Raw genomic sequence first — 17258 nt, forward strand, 5'->3', positions numbered from 1 at the left:
TCTAGATACTTTAACATTCATGAATTTGCTACACATATAAGGTGCTGCGCACAGTTTGTTATTCTGCCTATGACTTGGTCTTTGAAAGAAAGAAATGCCACTCAGTTGCACTTCACGGAAAAAACAAAAAAGAAACAGCTGCATCAATAAGCAATTAACAGACAGGTTACAACTAAAAAACTTTGTATAACCAATCAGTTTGGAAAATAATCTGAGTTGAATGTGATTGGTAGGTGAATTTTGTGTAAAGCAGACTGACTGATCTCTGGCAAGCAGAAGCTCACGTAAGGACAACCTGAAAGACTGCATGCACCTGTAACTGTTGTGTGTGGGACAAGACACTCCATCTTCCTGAGTGGGTACAACAAACAACTTCAAAAGCTAGAGAGTGATGACTGTGGAGCTGCTTGCTATGGGATCTCCTGACATTTGGAAGTGCTTATTGTTGTCAGTAAAGATGTGCCTATTCAGTATTTGTTGGTGACATATCTACAGTATGTGGAGAAGCTGGGCTAGGGCACATGGAGAAGGGCTGTCTATTGACAAGACTTCAAAGTCAGGGTGCGAGTATCTCCTGCACAATACATAGGCAAACCCCAAATAATGACCCCTTGGTAATATGACTCTATTAGATTAGCAGTATTGTCTCATCTGTTGATCATTTTGATTTAGATTTAATTCATTAAATTTCTGAGGGGAAACTGACCTTTTGGAGGTCAGAGTGTGGGGTCAGCTATCGTACAGCAACCTGGAGCAATTTTCAGGTTAATGTTAATTCTGTTATTATCCTTGTCTGATATATCTTGAGGCCAAGATGGTGGGACCCCCAAGACACAGCAACTGTGGGGACTGCTTTTAGCCTTTATGAAGGCCCGAAAGTCCTTATCTCAAGGCTGAGGAATTAATTCTTTACTTGTGCTGTTCAGATCTCAATCTTGGATTTTGGATTTCAATTTTTGGATATTGGAAGTTTTTATTTTTAGTTCTTTGATTTTTTATTGGACTTCTGTTTCTGGATTTTGAATATTGGTTTATGGAGTTGGATTTTAAGTTGACTCTTTGAGGCAACATTTTGTATTTGTCTCTTTCATTTTGAATTGACTCCTTGTTTATTCAAAAAGTACTCAAAAGAATCTGTGTATTTTTATTTGCTATTTAGACAAGGGTGTTTTCACAGTCCCCCTCTCCCTTTTTGGATTTCTAGACTTGTGTGGGCCACAAGCCAGATTTTAAATTCCAGAGCTACCCCTATTTTGTTTTTCAATGCCTTGTGACGATGCGGGTTCTGCTCCAATGCTTCCATCCACCGTTCAGGAGCCCTTGAACCCAACACCGTCGGTATTGTTACCGATGAGCTAGACAATGAGGCAATAACATTAGAGCAAGAGGTTGGTGCAAATGTGCAAAGTGCTTTTATTTAAAATCCAACAACAAAAACAAAGGTGTTCAAAATAAAGAGTGCAGTGTATTCAAAGTTCAATAAATAAATAATCCATAAAAACAAAAGTGGAGGTAAAACAATAAATAGAAAAAACAATCCTTTAAAAGCTGAGGTTAAAACGTTGCTGGAGGCAGTCTTAAAACAATAAGCTTGGTGCTTCTTCTACACTAGTGTCTCACCTGCTTCTCTCGTTAGGACCCTGCAGCAGGCGAGACGCGCTCTCTCTCTCTCTCTCTGTCTCTGCAGCTGTCCTTTTTCTCTCACACACAGGTCTGGAGGCCTCCCGATCCTGGCTTCGGTAACGCACTCATCCCAGGCCTGAGACTTGGAGTCTTGCCAACCAGGACACTCACGACAAGAACGTCTCCTCCAAACCTCCTGATTCCTGCTGCCGTCCTGGACTTACGCGGACAGTCTCTCTTCTTCATTGGTCGCTCCCGCTCCATGCTCACTCAGCGAGAGCGACCATCATTGCAACTCCCGGGTGTCGGCCTAACACCCAGGCTTCCCTTCAGCTGCCTGTGAGTATACTCTCTCTCGCTCGCTCGCCCACACCGGCTCTCTTGCTCTTTGTCTCTCTTTCTTCTCCTGCTCCTCGCTCTCCAGCAACCTCCGTCTTTCGTTCTCTTTCGTCCCTTTTGTTTTCTTTTCTTTTTCGTCCCTTCTAGCCGACTCGCACTTCTATAAATGCCGAGAGGATATAGCTGCTGCAGCCCATTAGCAGCCGCAGGAACAAGGATGTGGGCAGTCTCTCACCTGTGCACTTAGGTGAGAAATGCCCACACTGCAGATCGCCCTGAGACGCTACAGCCACAACCACTATGCCCCCTCGCACGCGGTGATTATTTATTTAAAACGGGCCTTTTCTGAGAGAGCTGTGGACCCACAACACCACATGCCTACCTTGTGGTTTGAGGCCTTGTTTGACTTTCAGGAGCCTGCGATCACAACAAGTCATACCACTAACAGGTACTCTACCTGAAGCTAATCATGTTGGGTCCTGGCCAGTACTTGGATAGGAGACCATCTAAGAAAAGCTTGGGTTGCTTCTATAATAGGTGTCAGTGAGGCCATCAGGGGGATATTACATTGTGGTCTGTGTGTGTTGATCCCAATGCCCGAGTGCAGTGACGGGAACACTAAACATTGAGATTAAATGGAGGTCCTTACTTTCTGTGGTCAGGAAAGATCCTTGGTCATCTTTTGAAAACACTTGTGTGTTTAACGATGTCCTAGCTAAATTGCCCACCACAATCACATACATTCTGGCTTCTAATCATCCCCCTCTCTAATTGGCTAACTATCTCTCTCTCCCCTTTACCAATTAGTAGTTTATATTTGGTTTATGTTACTGACACATAAATGGCTGTTGTTGCATCATCTAGGTGGATGCTATACATTGGTAGTGGTTAAAGTAGTTTCTCACTGTCTATATAGAGCACTTTGAGTAGGTTAGAAAAGCACTACATAAATGTACTGTTATTATTATTATTATTAATGTCCTCCTGCAACTTAAATTTTTTATATTCATCATTTTCTCAAGTAAAGAATTCCAACTGGAAAGCTTACCTTTTCCCTCACTGCTTCAGCTATGGCTAGCTGAGGTTCGACCGTAATGAAAATTGTAATGTAGGAGCCATTACTTAGATTCCTCACTGCATCATAACCTCCATCATTTCCTATCCCATAATACTTAACATAACCAAGGAGAACAGGAGGACAGTCAATTTTAAAAGTCCCATCAATCTGTAGGAAAACAAGAAAGATGAAAATCTTTCCGAATCACTTAAAGGGCAATGCTGTTCTTTTAAATTAAACAAAAATGAACATTCTCTGAGATCAATCAAGTTATTCGTAATGTTGATGATTGTAAAATTTACACATTAAGGCAGTGATTCTGAGGTGAAATAAAGGAATCTCCGGTTTCCTCCCACAGTCCAAAGACATGCAGGTTAGGTGGATTGGCGATTCTAAATTGGCCCTAGTGTGTGCTTGGTGTGTGGGTGTGTTTGTGCGTGTCCTGTGGTGGGTTGGCACCCTGCCCGGGATTGGTTCCTGCCTTGTGCCCTGTGTTGGCTCCAGCGGACCCCCGTGACCCTGTGTTCGGATTCAGCGGGTTGGAAAATGGATAGATGGATGGATAAAACGATTTGACAAGATAAAGGGTGAGGAAGAAAACCCAAGAATTAGCATGAACATGTGGGTGATGGTCAGGCCCTCAGAAGAAGATTCCATTAACTCTCTTGTGTAGGTCGGAGATCAAAGGAACGCAGAATGCGGAAACATCGGGAGGCAATAAAAGGAGCTCAGCTACTGGCCCTGTAACCTTAAAAGGAAGTCCCCGATGTTGTGCTCACCCTTTGATTTAGACCTTTGCTGTCTTTTGTGTAAATCAGTACTTCTGATATACATTGACAACAGGGGCTTAGTCTAGATGTATTGCTGTTGCAGCATACTGAACATTTAAAGGCTGCTTTAAAAACTATCGGAGTCAGAGGCAATGAATTTTTATATTGAAAATGAGTCCACCTCCTTGTCCAGAGGCTGCATTGTCTTGGGTCAACCCACATAAAACTCCCAGGGAATGAGATAAGGCCTTAAAACTTCAGTACATGGTGGCCTTAAATTGTTTGATCAACTATTAACTCTTACATTACATGTAAATGCTTTCTAGATTAGCTAGCACTGAATTGGAGCAAAAAAGAGCCCTTTAATTTTTTTTCAGTACAGCCTGAATGATAGCAATTCAGCAGAATGAGAACTCAAATGATAAGAGAAAGAATAAACTTGTTGACGGTGGAGTATGATGAGGAAGCTGAAGTGCATAATCCACATGTAAATGATAGGACAACTTGATTCTAACCCATTGGTTTTGCTTCACTTGGTTAGGTGGGATAGAAATTGTAATTACTTTTATTTGTGCAAATATTCGGTTTTCAGTTCTAATATCTGTAAAGTTACAAAGTATTTACAAGTTATATTTTATGTCAAACTTTATTCCCCTTAAACCTATTGTGTTTAGCACATAACTATTGTTAGTATATGAATGCCTGTTTGTATACAATACTAGATGTGTTACTTGGCCTTGCCAGGAAATTTCCTAAGATGATGGGCCACAGTTAATTGGATGTATTAGAAGTATTATGAAACTATAGTTAGGTCCATAAATATTTGAACAGAGACAACTTTTTTCTAATTTTGATTCTGTACATTACCACAATGAATTTTAAATGAAACAACTCAGATGCAGTTGAAGTGCAGACTTTCAGCTTTAATTCAGTGGGGTGAACAAGACGATTGCATAAAAATGTGAGGCAACTAAAGCATTTTTTTTAACACAATCCCTTTATTTCAGGGGCTCAAAAGTAATTTGACAAATTAAATAACTGGAAATAAAATGTTAATTTCTAATACTTAGTTTAAAACCCTTTGCTGGCAAGGACAGCCTGAAGTCTTGAACTCATGGACATCACCAGATGCTGGGTTTCCTCCTTTTTAATGCTCTGCTAGGCCTTTACTGCAGCAGCTTTCCGTTGCTGTTTGTTTGTGGGCCTTTCTGTCTGAAGTTTAGTCTTCAACAAGTGAAATGCATGCTCAATTGGGTTAAGATCAGGTGACTGACTTGGCCATTCAAGAATTTTCCACTTCTTTGCTTTAATAAACTCCTGGGTTGCTTTGGCTGTATGTTTTGGGTCATTGTCCATCTGTATCATGAAACGCCACCCAATCAATTTGACTGCATTTAGCTGGATTTGAGCAGACAGTACGTCTCTGAACACATCAGAATTCATTTAGCTGCTTCTGTCCTGTGTCACATCATCAATAAACACCGGTGTCCCAGTGCCACTGGCAACCATGCACGCCCAAGCCATCATATTGCCACCACCGTTGAGCTGTTCCACGCCTTCTCCATACTTTTTTCTTGCCATCATTCAGGTAGAAGTTGATCTTGGTTTCATCTGTCCAAAGAATGTTTTTCCAGAACTGTGCTGGCTTTTTTAGATGTTCTTTAGCAAAGTCCAATCTAGCCTTTCTATTCTTGAGGCTTATGAGTGGCTTGCACCTTGCAGTGCACCCTCTGTATTTACTTACATGCAGTCTTCTCTTTATGGTAGACTTGGATATTGATATGCCTGCCACCTGGAGAGTGTTGTTCACTTGGTTGGTTGTTGTGAAGGGGTTTCTCTTCACCATGGAAATGATTCTGCGATCATCCACCACTGTTGTCTTCCGTGGATGTCCAGGTCTTTTTGCGTTGCTGAGTTCTTCAGTGCTTGCTTTCTTTCTCAGGATGTACCAAACTGTAGGTTTTGTCACTCATAATATTGTAGCAATTTCTCGGATGGGTTTTTTCTGTTTTCGCAGGTTACGGATGGCTTCTTTCACCTGCATGGAGTGCTCCTTTGATCGCATGTTCTCTGTTCACAGCAAAATCTTCCACATGCAAGCACCACACCTCAAATCAACTCCAGGCCTTTTATCTGCTTAATTGATAATGACATAATGACAGACTTGCCCACACCTGCCCATGAAATAGCCTTTGAGTCAATTGTCCAATTACTTTTGAGCCCCTGAAATGAAGGGATTGTGTTAAAAAAATGTTTTAGTTGCCTCACATTTTTATGCAATCATTTTGTTCACCCCACTGAATTAAAGCTGAAAGTCTGCACTTCAACTGCATCTGAGTTGTTTCATTTAAAATTCATTGTGGTAATGTACAGAACCAAAATTAGAAAAAAGTTGTCTCTGTCCAAATATTTATGGACCTAACTGTAATTCAGTACTATTCTTTATAAAATATTAAACCAGGGGCTAATATTATGAATATACTGGAGCTCCTTAAGATGCCATACTACTGGCCATAAGTAAAACATTCCTTCCATAGATCAGTTATTGGTTGTACTACTGACTGAGCTTGGTTTTCATTGATGGTCACTACAAAACACAATTTTACAAGAAACTGTATTGGTTTGAATTGAAACAGGTAGAAAAAGTGGGAATTCTGAGTATTTATTATCCATTCATTCTCAAATCAAAGACATTCCTTTCTTCTGCTAATATTATGTTATGATTTGGCAAGCAGAATGACATATAGGCCAATGAACTGATAAATCCACTATCTTGCACATGTACCAAATGATAAGAGTGCTTTTTTGTGCCAACTTTCATTGCATGATATTGTACATGTAAATTGCTTTAGGATGGCATTTAACATTAAAGACATGTCTAACTGCTTCATCTCACTGTATATTCTCAATAGCACTCAATAGCACCAAAGTTTTCATTTTATATTTCACAAGGATTTTTGATTCTCATAATTACATGCAACTGTGTATTGGCAGAAAGTTACATTCTTTCATTTAATATGAAAACGGATAGTAAAGCCGCAGTGCTAAAATGCCTTCTTCACCAATGCCACAATACACAAAGTGCCACAGTAGGTAACATTTTCTCTCTCTCTCTCTCTATCCCTATCTTTTTTGTGAACAATAAATCGCAAGAAAAAAATTATAAAATGACAGAATATACTTAATGAAAAACTACATTGAACAAACTTTGCCTGAGACTGAAAATAAATGGTGGTGAAAGGAATCCTGACGGAGCCAAGCCAGTGTCTTTCAGTTCTAGTATGAATCCCAGTTCCCCGTTCTCGGTCATCCTGTAAAAACACATTATGAATATCACATTAAAAAAACCAACCATTTTGAATTAGGATTAATGTGAGTAAAAGCTAACTTTTACATATGCTTAAGAAAAATTTAGTTTAAAAATATCTGGTCAAGCAGTTTTGGCAGCTTTTGGTGACTTTTGGTCACTGGTGGATCTCCAGTTATTGATGTCTTCTTTATTGTATTTACATGATACACTTGTACTTGTATTGTGTTCTAAATCAATGGTCACTATAAATTGCCGTGCTATCAGTGCTGTGGGTGCTCAGCTATGGACTGGTGTCCTGTCTGAGACCAGCTCTAGTCTTCTGCGTATGTTTGCTAAGATAGACGATGAGTTATGACTAAAGGAGAAAACTCGATTTGTATTCTAACCTGTATGGAGTTTTCACATTTCTCCAAGTACATTTTAGTTATCTCAGGGTATTTCTGCTTTCTTCTGACATCCCAGTGATGGGATTAGATTTATTGATTAATCAAATAATTCATTGTAAATTAGCCCAGAACAGATCTCTGTGGTTGTGTGCCAAGAAAAAAAAAAGATTATTATCCCATTCAAAATTACTCTCCATCTGAAACATATTACTCTATGTGAGTCTATACAACCCAGAGGTGAGGATACGGATGTAAACTGAAGGGTAAATCTGCAGCTTCAGCTTGTACTTGACTAACGTCTCACCACCTCTTCTTGGCATAATGTTTATAAAACTGCTGCCGCAGAACTCATTGACTCACTCATTCATCCTCACTCATAAACCCAAACCACCACTCTGTACTGCTTTCACAGGGCAACAGCAGAATCGGAAAATGGTAGGCAAAACATAACAAAAGAAAAAGAAAGGCCATACTATACACACTAATTAAAAACTAATTACTGAAAGCTGAAGCAGTTGTGTTAAAAGGTTAAAAGGGTTTCGTTATTGTCAAGGAGGATGGATAAAGTAAAAGATCTGAAGGAAGAGGGCTTGACTGTCGAGAAGGTGCAGTACTGAGCTGTTTGTGGAGAAGGTTCATCAAGCACATCGAACCCATAAATAAGTGGGGAAAAGATGAAGAAGACTGCCACGTGAACAGAGTACACAAAAAGTCTTACTAGCATGTATGCAACATGTACTGTAAGTGATTATTTCAAAATTATTTATAGAAATGCTTAATAATGAAAACAAAAAAAAGAAAGGGAAGTTGAAATTTGATGGCTTATTTTCATGTACATATTTTCATTTTTATGTACTATTTTCACTATAACAAGTGAAAACCTTCATTTGGCTCAAGTAACCCCTTTTCTAGGACAGAGTATGTGCACATTTGGAAACTAAATTAGAGTCAATAAAAAGTACACAGTTGCAGTAAACAGACAGTACTGGTATAGCAAACAGAACAAGAACTCGTTAAGCTCACCTCTAAAACGTCAAATACAAGTTCGTCAAACACATTGACAAAAAGATTATCCTTCACTGACCGTAGACTAGAAGTGCTATAATTGCCTCTGGGAGCTCTGAAAGAAAATATAAGAAAATAGAAAAATGCTACATAATCAGAAAAAGTGAAAAGGAGAAAATGAATTTCATTTATTCTGACTGATTTGTACGTTCACCTATTTTCATCTTGACAAAAATGACATTCTCCATTTTAGTATCCAGCTCCTGAATGTGTGTGGTAGTAGCAGTAGCAGTAGGAGGTTTGGCATGAGGACAGTGGAAGTAAAGATGCAAGAAGAGCCATGCTGTTTATGAGTTGTGATCAATGACAAAAGAGAGCCAGGAAATATGTAATAAATGTTTGGCCATAATGTATTTCACATCCCATAATGAATGTTAACTATTTCTATCATCATGATTTTACTCTTTTTTTTATTAATGAGATTAAACAAATGAAAATCAATTTCAATGTTCTGATTTTACTGTGAATAAAAGTATATAAATCAGTTTTATAAAGATGGGGAAATTATTTTTAAAGTTGGAAATTCACATCCAGTATAATGAAAAGACAGAAGACCTTTTGGTTTCTTTACAGGACAGATGTAACTGATTCCATATTAAGCAATGCAAAGTACAATTTTTTCACATAGATGACATTCCTATTTCATACAGAAAAGTAGACGGACATGCCATCATTTTTAAAGCTGCATCAAATACTCTAGTCCTGAAAAGACACAATTGCAAAGTAACACGAATCCATAGCTTTGTGAAGGACTTTGTGTCATCGCCATTGAAAAATCTTTTTAAATCCCTTCTCCTCCCCAAAAAGAACAAATGCAGTCGTAATGTTTGCATATCATTGAAACATTGAAAAATAAAACAATGTTGTAAGAGTAATTTTTGTATTCATTGTCTGCACCACGGAAATCAAACCACTCTTTAAAACGTCCTACACCTTCTATCGATAACACTGTGTGTTTCTTGTTCAAGTAAATTCAGTACTGACTGTTTGAAAATGGGTTCTAGTACTGTTATCATCTGACTACATAAACAACGAATGCCCTCTGTGCAATTTCTGTGACACATCAGTTTATACAGAAATGATTTTTAAATTGTAGACACTGTCTGTGTGTAATGTGCATGTGTGGTATCGCCATATCTGGTTACTCACTGTGTTGTCATTCCAAATAGCCCCGGGTGGTAGTGAGTGAGTGTGTGTGTGATTAATGGTGTTCTGTCCATGCCTGGATCCTGTCCTGGGCTCAGTTTTGCCCTACATGACCCTGAAACTGGATTAGAGAACGTTAGGGTATATACAGAGTTAGAAAATGTAACTCCAAGTTATTGAACGTCTTACCTAAATGGAAGTTCCAGTTCCTCATTCCAGTTTGGATTTGGCCCTTCTGCTGCCGATGTATTTTTCACTGCGTGTTGAAATGTAACTTCAACAAACGGACGAACTAGAACCTTAACAAAATAGAAGAAGAACACTAATAAAAGAAGCTTAAGAAAAATTAAACATAAATCTTTACAGTAAAAGATTTCTATTATTTTATAAATGAACACACTTATGCATTTTTTGGTACAGGAGAACTGTGGAAATTGTTAAATATAATGAAGACATTGACATTATTCAACAATGTGACAGCAATAACTTGAAAATAACTGGATTCATGTTATGTGTCAAAACAGGTACAGTAAGTTTCCAAACTCACAGATGCATTTTCCATAAACAGAATCAGCACGATTAAGAAGCACCTTTACAATACATGTGGATTATGCAGGGGTTACTTTTTAGTGTGTTTCCTGAAAATGTTCTTGAACTGGCCACTTTATAGCATCAGTTAGCATAAAGTACTAATTTGTGAACACAACTGCAACAAGAACCATAAGTCGACAATCAACAGACAACACTTTTATTATAGGGTGACATTTTTGGACCATCGGTGGATTAAACTGAAGTTATGAGAAATAATATGAAATAAACAATACAAGGGGAAGAAAGCGTGCTTGAAACTGCGTGCTTTTTAAACCAGGACATCCTGTCTTCATTTGTACCAGAACACTATATTAGGAAATTAGATCATATGTAACGTATAACTTTGTGCTTTGTTCTGTGATAACAGTTTATGTATAAGAAGTCTTACTCTGTAAACAAAATGTTTAGACAAGACGGCTAATGATGAAGTATTTTGGTATTTTTGGATGTTATGTAAAGGCAGACGGGTATTGCTAGAATGTGCCTTTTATCTGAGTGCTCGTTGGTGAGATTGAAATGTTTACTAGCTACTGTATGTAAATGAACCTGAGTAATAAAAAGAGCTGTTCTCTTAAGACCAGCCAGACTTGCTATGAAGAGCCTTGCTGCTCACATAGTGAGCCTCCATCAGTTGTTGTAAATAAAGGACGTCCTTGGATTTCATCTATAGCAATGACTTGAGACTTTTTTAATTACTAAGTACTAGGGGGCTCTGCCCCCTGCTCGCTTTGCTTGCCAACCCCCAGGGTCGGGCACCCATCTCACTGCTCAAAGGGCATTGGGTGCTCCTCCATTAGAGAAAGCGATTGTATTTAAAGAGATGGCATATAGAAGAGTGTGCAGGACGTGGGAAGAAGGCGGTTTGGCCCTTAGTAATTATAGATAGAAAATCAGTTACTTAAGTATTTCACTACAACTGTCTATTTTAAATACCAATGAATAATAAAATGTAGTAAAAAGTAAAAGTAAAAAGTGGATGTAAAAAAGTTTAACATAATAAAAATTTTTTATTACATTAACACCTCATCAAAAACAATATTATGAATTACTTTATCCTCTAACTTACATTCTATAAACTTTGCTTTTTTGCATTCCTGTTTGCATATTGTTTGGGATATTTTTTTCCTTCTCGTTTGTTGGATAATTCTCTTTGTTCTTGATTTTTATTGTTTGCAGCTCTTTTTTTGTTCATTTTCTTTTTTTGACGTTCATTATCAGCTCTTGTTGCTCTTTTTCTATCGTGATCTCAAATTCAAAACTTTTGAATAGATAATTGCTTTTCTGCCTTGCCATTATGACCGACCGTTTTGAAGGGCAAGTTACCACTGATAGTGTCACGGGTTGGATGGTGGGAGAGGATGTGAGCAGTAGGAGTAATGATTGGACAAGAGGGGAGTGGTCAAGGCTGAATAACACAGACACGAGGGAGAACGTTTTTTTATACAATCGAGAAATAACATCATTTAATGAACAATTAAAAACAATGCTTATAAATAAGCATATAAATATAATAAAGCATATAAATGAATAATATATCGTTTCGAAGATGATTTCATTTTGTTAGGCAGAGTCATTTCAGACTGTACACCTGAACTGTCTTTGTTTCTAATAAATGCTACCACCAGTAAGCACACTTTTTTCTTTATATTTTAAATACACAATAGCCTGTGGTAGGGTGCTGACCCTTACTTTATTCTTAATGGTATTGAAACTGAAATAAAGTATAAAGATGCAAGCTGGTTGTCAAGCATTCAGACACTCTTAATTAAGGTACAATACCCTGAAATATTAATATTACCTAGCACAGATATTAACTAAGTTCATATTATTTTTCTCATTCAAATCTATATATATAAAAGCCAAATACCACTGACTCACTCATCATGAAATCTCCAGAACCATGAGGACTTGGGACTTGAAATTTGAAATGTAGGTTACCCTTGGCCCATAGGTGCTCGCTAAGAAACAGTTTTAAAAATTTTCTGGTCCAAGCGTGAAATTTCTTATAGTTTTTTAGACCCTTTTGTATGTCTGTCTGATTTTCACGAGATAACTACTTAACAGATTTAGATTGGGGTTTTTTTCTGTAATTTGCTTGAACATTCCGTTGTTTTTGCGACTTTCTGATTGCGCTAAGTATCATAATTCGCTTGTGGTACTGATTTATTAGCACGATTCTGAGAGAGACTCATCGGGCTGCGGGGCCTTCCTCACTCACACGTCTGCCTCAGGGCGTAACCTTAACACCACTTAGTTAGCGAATGAGAGAACTACTTAATGGATTTAGATCTTTTTTTTTCTATAATTTGCTTGAACATTCCGGTTGATTTTGTGACTTCTCTCATTGCATTAAGAATCATAGTTTCCTTGCAGGAGCGATATATTTGCGCTAATCCAACACAGAGGTTGCGGGTCGAGGGGAGGGAAAAAGTGACATCAGGAGTAGAGAGCTGGGCCAGGACCTCCTCACTGTCCGATTTCTCTATTATATGGCCAAAGCCGCGGAGGATGGCTAATATTTAATAAAATAATAAATAAACATAAATACAAATGTTTAAAAACCCTTTGGGCTCAGTTTTGACTAGAAAGGCATTTCAGTAATATTAAAAACCTGATTGAACTGCCAGTCATGGCCACTAGCGTGGGATGCACTTTGAGATGGCTGTCCAGGTGCAAAGGTTTCAGTGCCAGTCCTGGCAGACTTGGAGACAACCAATGTTTTGCTGAAAAGACATATTAAAAACAAATCACTTCAGGCTGCCTAATACTCTTTATCTTTTGTATATATTTTCTATGCATTTACCATTGATATTCTTTGTGTAACAGTTGCAAAATGTAGATCACTTACAGCATATTATAATAAAAACCAAAAAAAAAATCAAACACTATCAATTTCATATAATTAGTACTACAGGCCATGTTTCTTTATTTTGACCTATTTGTCGTAATAAATGAAACCTTGTCAAGTACTTAATTCTATTTTTTTTAATAGCTGTATCAGTGTGAAATAATTGTCAAAGCATACATAGGCATAAAATGAAAATGTTTTTCAAGAACTTAAATATCTGGGGTCAAGCTAAGATCTAAAAAATTTTTAAAAAGTACAGTATAATCTGTAACAAATGTTTGACACAAAGAAGTAAAAGTAGTTAGAGTGCAGAATTTAGAAATGCAGAGTACCAGTTGCTGGCAACTGCGCTACAAAATCACCTTCTAATCATACCAAAAAGATTGGTAACCAACGAGAACATCTTTACATGAAGGCACAGTAGATTTTTCATTGTTGGGTAGCGGACACTTGAACACAAACATTGAAATTGTAAACATAAGACAAATGCGCATCACTTGATTAGGTAAAAGCAAAAACATTCTTAGGATAAAACAAAGTTTCTACTAGTTTTAAATAGTCTTTCCTTTTAATTAGCAGGAAAAGTTAACATGGGAATTGTTTCAACCTCTCACTGCTCAGTAAGACGGCACCAGAGATGTCATCCATTGAGAAAGGTGCAATAGCGCCCCAAAAATGGAATATGGATTTAATTTGTACAAACAAGTGCACATAAAACTGCTTAAAATTCCCTTTTCATTAGCGTATCACCACAAATAGAAAATCTAACTGAAAACCAAGAAGGCACCTTAATATTTCTACTGTATATACAGCAAGCTCTCACACTTAGCCAGACCTTTGAAAACATCATACTTTTTCTAATGTTCTTTCTTACCATACTCCAAGTCAGAGAAATCCAGTTGAATTAGAATGGAGTTCCAAAAAATAAACGTCACTGCATTACAGGATTTATTAGTGGAAAATTGCAGTTGCACTTGCTGGAAGCTGAGCCACTATTCAATAAAACTGTTTACCTCACAATAGGTCTCCGAATTGGAATATCATAAGCACGAACTACATTGACCAGAATTTTTATGTCCCCATCTGAAAGATTCTGAGCAGTAACCTTCTTCCTTTCCTTCCTAGTTGGTTTTAATGGTCTTTTGGGTTCTAAGAGAGTGAAAAACCTTATTCCCAAAAGTCTGCAAATAATGAAAAAAAGAATCAATAAAAAGGTACAAGGAAATTACCAATACACACTTTTAAACTCCAATTTTCTTTGTGAGAAATTAAAGTTTCTAGTAATGTAGTAACATGGTAGAATAACAAATGTATATACTATATACTATATGCTATGTGACGATACAGGTAGCCTCCACGCTTCCTGTTGCATTCCAGAGCTTCTTGAACCCACCACCCTCAATACCGTAACCGAGATAAGCTGGGCAGATGAGGACACACACATACAGTGAGGGGTATATACAAAGATCAAACAATGCTTTTACTAAGACAATCAAAACAAAACAAAGTTCAAATTTCAGTGCAGTGCAGTCAAATCTTCGATAAATAACTAAATAATCCCCCCCCCCCCCCCCACCCAACACAATGTGTCTATGAGGTTAAAAAGCCATTATAAACAATGTCAACCCAGTCTGGGATACATCTGCAAACATTAAGCCAATTCAGAGCTCTTATTTGCATGTATTTGAACTATGGGAGGACACTAGAATTTCGGAATAAACACTTCTGAGCAAGAAAGCAGCTGTTTAGGTATCATCAAATTACACATTGCATGCAGAATTGGCCTGGTGGTATCCATTTAAAATTCTAAAACAAAGTGAAACTTTACATTCCCCTGTCCACGTAACAAAAAACGATGTGAAAACTACTTCCATTTGAAATGAATGTTTTAATTATAAAAATAATTACAAATAAAGATCTATCTATCTATCTATCTATCTATCTATCTATCTATCTATCTATCTATCTATCTATCTATCTATCTATCTATCTATCTATCTATCTATCTATCTATCTATCTATCTATCTATCTATCTATCTATCTATCTATCTATCTATCTATCTATCTATCTAATTTGACACATTATTTATGTTTTCAGAAGATGTATGGGTAATGTTTCTTAAATCATGATACACCATTTTGTCAAAGATCTGAAAACATGGGCTATCACATTTTGTTCTGAAACTAACTGCATTCTGGCCTTACTCCTATGCCTGAAGTATCACATTGTTTTAACTTTATATTCCTGCACTGTAAACAAAACTGCAGCTGTAGAAAATATATTTCACTCACTAGAGTTTGTTTCATTGCAGATAATGATTTGTGATCATCTTCAAGCATTGCTTGCTTATATTCAATAATATTAATAAAAATATTGTAACCAAAATTAACTTTAACTTTGACACCAGGCTTAGAACAAAACATCAGCCCTCTTGCTGTTAGCCCTACCATAGAGGGGCACTTAAGTGACCTATCTGCTGTAGACAATCTTGACCAGATCTTTCATGTCCTGTTAATCCATCCCATATACCCACTTAAACCCCTCACTGTTATCTACAATTTGTAACTTAGATAAAATAAAAACATTTTGCACCTTAAAAAATGAATTAAATGGAGGGAAAGTCCAGATTTAAAGTATGAAAATATCTTTGAAGTCTTGAATTTTGGATGAACTATTTATTTGAAGAGTAAACCAGTTTTTAAACCATCACTGATGGCACTAGCAAGATTATGCTGATTCAGCATTTCTCTGGAAAATCCATCTTTGTTTTCTGAGTAGTAAAACAAACACATGCAGTACAGTGAAAGGAAGTGTGCATCCTGTACCTGCCATTATCCTTTACATTGTCTGGAACAAATGTAAATCTGATCCTTATTTTGATATCAGAAATATATTAAGGTACGTTAATCTAGCCAATAAAGATTGCATTTTGAAAACTTATAAAGAGAAGACGTTTAGCCTAGTTTGGTCTTAACCATATAGGTGATTGGCTAACACATCACACCAAGATCAATGGAGAACCAAGAGAATCTCAGCACAAAGAATATTGCTGTTCATGATTCAGAAGAAAATACAAATTTGCTCAAAAAAAAACCAGATTATCTACAAAAGGAAACTTTTCAACATCAGTAACAACCTATTAAAAGTATGTCATCGTTTGAAATTCAGCCCATCGCACGAATGAGCAGTGACAAAAGACATCTCCAAGAACATGAGGTTAACATTAATGTATCTAAAGGCATCACTGCTACATTCACCAACAAATTCCATGAGTCAGCTGTTGAAAAATAGGATATACAAACAATGCGTTCAATTTTAGATAAAAAATCTTACGTAAGACTCGGAATTTCCTCTTCCACAACAAGGTCCCAGAGGTTATGATGATGCTTTGCAATTAGGAATCGAGTCATCACAGTTTCCCTAACCTAAGAAAAGGAAAAAAAAATAAGCTTAAAAAATTTCATGTTCAAAGTAATTGAGCTACCATTAACCATTTAGGATAAATCATTTTCATTTAGTGCTCAACCTATTTAGTGATCAAAATTATGAAAGGAATTAGTACAGTGGAACCCAGCTGTTATTTTAAAATGAGCTCTTCAGGAAGAACACAAGGACATATTTAAACTTGTTACAAGTACATTTCACAAAGATGTTACATTTCCTTCAGACAGAAAATCTTAGACCAATTGAATAAGTTGCCAAGCAAGGGTGGGTGACTGTAAGACTCAAAGTCCTTCAAAATTCAACATGATATCAGTGTGGAGAAATTAGGTGAGTAAGACGGATGAGCTGTGTTAGGTTGAACTGCCTATAGGTGTCAGAATCGTTCTTTTCTAAGCTTTCTATTCCAGTGTTTTTCTGTGTTGGTGTATTTTTGCCACCAGTACCTCATCAAAGTAATCAGCAACAACCTGTGATATTGGAATTTAAGTAGATAGTCCAACTGTGGACGAGACCCACTGCATCATATCTTACAGAGCAAAGGCTAACAATGAGGAGCATTACAGTTTTAACCATTTGGCCACACAAACGGCTGCTCAGATTTACAAATAAAAGTTGGAGGTTGGACCTCACTGTGGCATGGTGGTCAGCAATGCTGCTTCCAGGAATCTTGATTTAAT

At 37.2% G+C, this 17258-nt stretch overlaps 1 protein-coding gene across 1 annotated transcript in view; it reads right to left on the bottom strand.

Annotated features, from left to right (window-relative positions):
* Positions 1-17258, bottom strand: part of LOC114652769 (coiled-coil and C2 domain-containing protein 2A-like) — a 100461-nt gene that overhangs the window by 20539 nt on the left and 62664 nt on the right. The window contains exons 22-28 of the mRNA XM_051928541.1: positions 16471-16562; positions 14149-14325; positions 12899-13010; positions 9886-9995; positions 8509-8605; positions 7002-7100; positions 3011-3187 (exon numbers count right to left, since the gene is read on the bottom strand). Of these exons, the coding sequence (XP_051784501.1) occupies positions 3011-3187; positions 7002-7100; positions 8509-8605; positions 9886-9995; positions 12899-13010; positions 14149-14325; positions 16471-16562 (864 nt within the window). The remainder of the gene's footprint in view (positions 1-3010; positions 3188-7001; positions 7101-8508; positions 8606-9885; positions 9996-12898; positions 13011-14148; positions 14326-16470; positions 16563-17258) is intronic.

The sequence above is a fragment of the Erpetoichthys calabaricus genome, chromosome 5 (assembly GCF_900747795.2).
Source record: "Erpetoichthys calabaricus chromosome 5, fErpCal1.3, whole genome shotgun sequence".
Lineage (NCBI taxonomy): Eukaryota > Metazoa > Chordata > Cladistia > Polypteriformes > Polypteridae > Erpetoichthys > Erpetoichthys calabaricus.